Genomic DNA, 4,091 nt, shown 5'->3' on the forward strand with positions numbered 1-4,091 from the left:
AAATTACCCTGCCCCATCTTCTGGGGTGTCCCGTGTAGAGTTTAACCTCAAAAAAACAAACTTTCTCTGCTTCTCTGATGTGATTCAGCTGGGTGGGCAAGACACAGCTCAGACCACCCAGGCCCCTCTGTGCCAGTGAATGAGCCCAGATCCCAGAGCCTCCAACACTCCCAGGGCTGGAGCCAGAGCCCCCCTCAGCCCTGCCTTGGGACGGCCCCACCAAGGACACCCCAGCCTGGCAGAGCCCAAAGCCTGGCTTTGGCAGTGCCACCCCCCGGGGAAGGGCTCAAGGACAGCACAAGGTCACCCAGTTCAGCCCTGGGACCCTGCGGTGCCACCAGGGGTGACACAAACATGGAAACAACACTTGGAAGAATCAAAGCAATCTAATCCCATTCTTTATCTGCCCTGGCAGCACCAGGAGGTGGCACAGCCCCACAGCAGTGACCTCTGCAGCTGGAGTGCTCAGGCCCATTGTCCTGCTGTCAGATGTTGATGGGGAACTTTGCCAAATTTCATAATGTTTGTCCAGGCCTATTGATGTAAGTCTGGCAGGGGAATCAGGAAGGATATAAAAGGGGCAGAGGGGCTGAGCACATCAGTCCTGGTCCACGATGGCCAAGCTCACTCTGCTCACCGGTGAGTGCTGCTGCAGCCTGGAGCTCTGTGCCCTCCTGCCCAGGGCTGGGGGCTGTGCCACTGTCACTGCTGCTGCTGCAGGGGCTGGGGGGATGAAAATGCTGCTCTTTCTCTGCTTTCAAATATTTCATAATTTCCTTAGGGATGGAGAAATCTGTTCTTTAGTGTTGGTGTGCTTGGGATCTGTTCTGCTTTGGACATGGACAGAGTTGATTGAAATGTGCTTTGTAACTTACACCTAAAAATCAAATGGCTGCTTTGGCATCTGTTCTTTTCTATGCTTTTACCTGAAATGATCTGACAAATTTAATGGAATTGCTTGGACAAATTTTAGCCTCTTGTCTAGAATGTCTCACCTGCTTTCGCTCGGGAGCAGAGTGTTTGCACTTGTGAGAGCACAGAGTGACGGTTTGTTGTCCCCTTGTCCCCAGGCCTGGCGCTGCTGCTGCTGAACGCCCACCTCGGTAGGTGCCGCGGGCCCCGAGCAGCCGGAGCAGGAGCTCAGGGCCGGGCCCGTGCGGGGCACAGAGCCCGGGGCAGGAGCCCAGGGGCAGCGGGGGCAGCTGAAGGGCCCCTCTGATGTTGTGGAAGGGCTCCAGCTCGATTTGTGATGCCCTTTCCCGGAGCTGCTGCCCCTGTCGTGCCCCGGGCGCTGCCCTGGGGATGCTGTGCCCGAGGGGCCGCGCTGTGCCCGGGGCACGGCAGCCCCTCCATGCCCGCGCTGTCCCCGCAGGCTCTGCCAATGTGCTCACCTGTTACTTCACCAACTGGGCCCAGTACCGGCCCGGCCTGGGCAAGTTCACCCCCGAAAATGTCGACCCCTGCCTGTGCAACCACCTGATCTACGCCTTTGCCGGCATGAACAACAACGAGATCACCACCTACGAGTGGAACGACGAGACCCTCTACAAGTCCTTCAACGGCCTCAAGAACCAGTGAGTGCCGGGGCCTCGGGCACGGCCGATGCTCCATCCCAGCCCTGCCCGGGCCTTGGGGCTCAGCCCGGGGACAGCGGCTCGGGGGGCTGGGGACAGGCAATAGTAACTCAGGGTCCTGCCTCTTCCCTCGCAGGAACAAAGATCTGAAGACCCTGCTGGCCATTGGAGGGTGGAATTTCGGCACGGCCAAGTGAGTCCAAACCGGGTCCTGCCCTAAAGGGCACCGCGGGAAGAGAAGGAGAGGTGGAAGGGGCTCCATGGAAAGCCCACCCCGCTCCTGCTCTGCCTGCCCAGGTTCAGCACCATGGTCTCCTCTCCTGAGAACCGCCAGACCTTCATCAAGTCCGTGGTCAGGTTCCTGCGGCAGTACGGGTTTGATGGGCTGGACCTGGACTGGGAATACCCCGGCTCCAGGGGCAGCCCCGCCCAGGACAAGGCTCTCTTCACCGTCCTGGTCAAGGTGGGCTTGGCTCCAGGCCTGTGAGCCCTGGGAGGATTCAAAGCCCCATCCCAGAGCCCCCGGGTGATTCCTGTCCCTTGGATCCCCCAGGAACTGCTGGAGGCCTTTGAGCAGGAGGCCAAACAGAGCAACCAGCCCCGGCTCATGGTCACCGCCGCTGTGGCTGCCGGACTTTCCACCATCCAGGCTGGATATGAGATCGCTGAGATTGGCAAGTGAGTGGCAGGTCTGGGGTCACTGGTGGGACTGGAGGGGTTTCCTGGCAGTGCTGAAGTGAAGGAGCCCCCGAGGGAGCCCCACGTGCAGGGGCTGTGGGGGTGACTGGGCACCCTCAGCTCTCCCTGGTGCCTCAGGTGAGGACACAGCCCCGCTGCCCACAGGTACCTGGATTACATCCACGTCATGACCTACGACTTCCACGGCTCCTGGGAGAGGAACACTGGTGAGAACAGCCCCCTGTACGCCGGCCCTGCTGACACCGGGGACTACAAATACTTCAACGTTGTGAGTGTTTCTGTGGGGCACTCCCAGGCTCTGGGATCCCCCGAGGAGATTTTGAGGAACTGATCCCTCAGATCCCAGCAGGGACTGGAGCGGGGCTGGTTTCTTGCAGGAATACGCCATGAATTATTGGAAGAGCAACGGTGCCCCAGCTGAGAAGCTGCTGGTGGGATTCCCAACCTACGGCAAGAGCTTCACCCTGCAGAACCCCTCGGACACCTCCGTTGGAGCTCCAGCATCCGGGCCTGGCCCCGCTGGGCCCTACACCAGGGAGGCCGGGACTCTGGCTTACTACGAGGTATTGGCTCTTCCCATCACATCCCTCTCTCAAATCACTGCAGTAAATTGCTCAGGAAGCTCCCAGGGAGTTTTCTGCATGGCTCAGGCACAAAGCCATCCCTGGGATCGCTAGGCAGGAGCTGTGGGCTCAGGGAGCAGGTGAGAGGCACAAAACCAGAGGACAAAGCCGAGCCTGGGCTTTTCCCTTTGTGTGGATAACGTTGGTGCTTCCTTCTCCTCAGATCTGCAGCCTCCTGAGCTCCGGAGCCACCCAGGCCTGGGATGAGCCCCAGGACGTTCCCTACGCCTACAAGGGCAGTGAGTGGGTCGGCTACGACAACGTCAAGAGCTTTGGGATCAAGGTCTGGGGGCAGCGGGGCCGCGCTGGGCCGGGGCCGGAGCCTCCTGTGGGATCAGCTCCTCCTGGGGCTCAGCGGGATTTCCCTCCCCACAGGTGGATTGGCTGAAGAAGAACAACTTTGGCGGGGCCATGGTCTGGGCCCTGGACATGGATGACTTCACTGGGGAGTTCTGCAAGGAGGGCAAATACCCCCTGATCTCCAGCCTGAAGAAGGGCCTGGGGCTGCAGAGCGGCGGTGAGTGGCTCCAGCAGAGCGGAGCAGCTCCTTGGGGGAGACCCCCAAACTCCCTGTGGAGGTGTGGGGGGGATGAACCTCCAAGACCGTGAAAACCAACCTTCTCCTGCTCTGAATCCCCACCCCAGAGTGCGTTCCCCCCGCCGAGCCCCTGCCCCCCATCACCGAGGCTCCCGCCACCACCAGCGGCGGCTCCGGCGGCTCCGGCGGCAGCGGCTTCTGCGCCGGGAAACCCAACGGCCTCTACGCCGACCCCGACAACAAGAGGAACTTCTACAGCTGCCTCAACGGCCAGACCTTCGTGCAGAGCTGCGAGCAGGGGCTGGTCTTCGACGCCGCCTGTTCCTGCTGCAACTGGCCCCAGTGATCCCAGCCCTGCTCCGGCCCAGCCGCCGGGTTGGGTCAAGTATTGCAAACTGTTAAATGTCTGATTAGGTTGTGTGCAATAATGATGATTAAATAAAGCTTTCTCCAAGCAATCCTTTCTGGTTTTGCTGTTGTCATGCTCTTGGCTCTACTGGAGTGTGTGGCTATTAGAATTCCCTACAGCAGGTGTCAATGTTGCTGCTCCTCTGCCCGGCCCTGCAGGGATTTTCCAGGAGTCTTGCGGCAACATTCGCAGCAGAAAAGTGGTTTCAGGCTGGAGAGCTGAGTTGTTGTTCCTCTTTGTTCCGTCAC

General features: G+C 59.9%; 1 protein-coding gene across 1 annotated transcript; it reads left to right on the top strand.

The window, feature by feature from the left end:
• Positions 1–614: 614 nt before the first annotated feature.
• Positions 615–3,847, top strand: LOC310919195 (acidic mammalian chitinase-like; the record flags this gene model as incomplete). The annotated part of the gene is made up of 11 exons (XM_083878428.1): positions 615–639; positions 1,071–1,103; positions 1,373–1,574; positions 1,711–1,767; positions 1,872–2,037; positions 2,128–2,252; positions 2,418–2,541; positions 2,651–2,836; positions 3,060–3,179; positions 3,272–3,413; positions 3,542–3,847. 11 exons carry the CDS (start codon positions 615–617, stop codon positions 3,778–3,780), a joined length of 1,419 nt encoding a protein of 472 aa, XP_083734554.1. The 3' UTR covers positions 3,781–3,847.
• Between the last annotated feature and the right edge of the window lie 244 nt (positions 3,848–4,091).

This window comes from Zosterops lateralis, assembly GCF_965231275.1.
Source record: "Zosterops lateralis genome assembly, chromosome: 26".
Classification (NCBI taxonomy): domain Eukaryota; kingdom Metazoa; phylum Chordata; class Aves; order Passeriformes; family Zosteropidae; genus Zosterops; species Zosterops lateralis.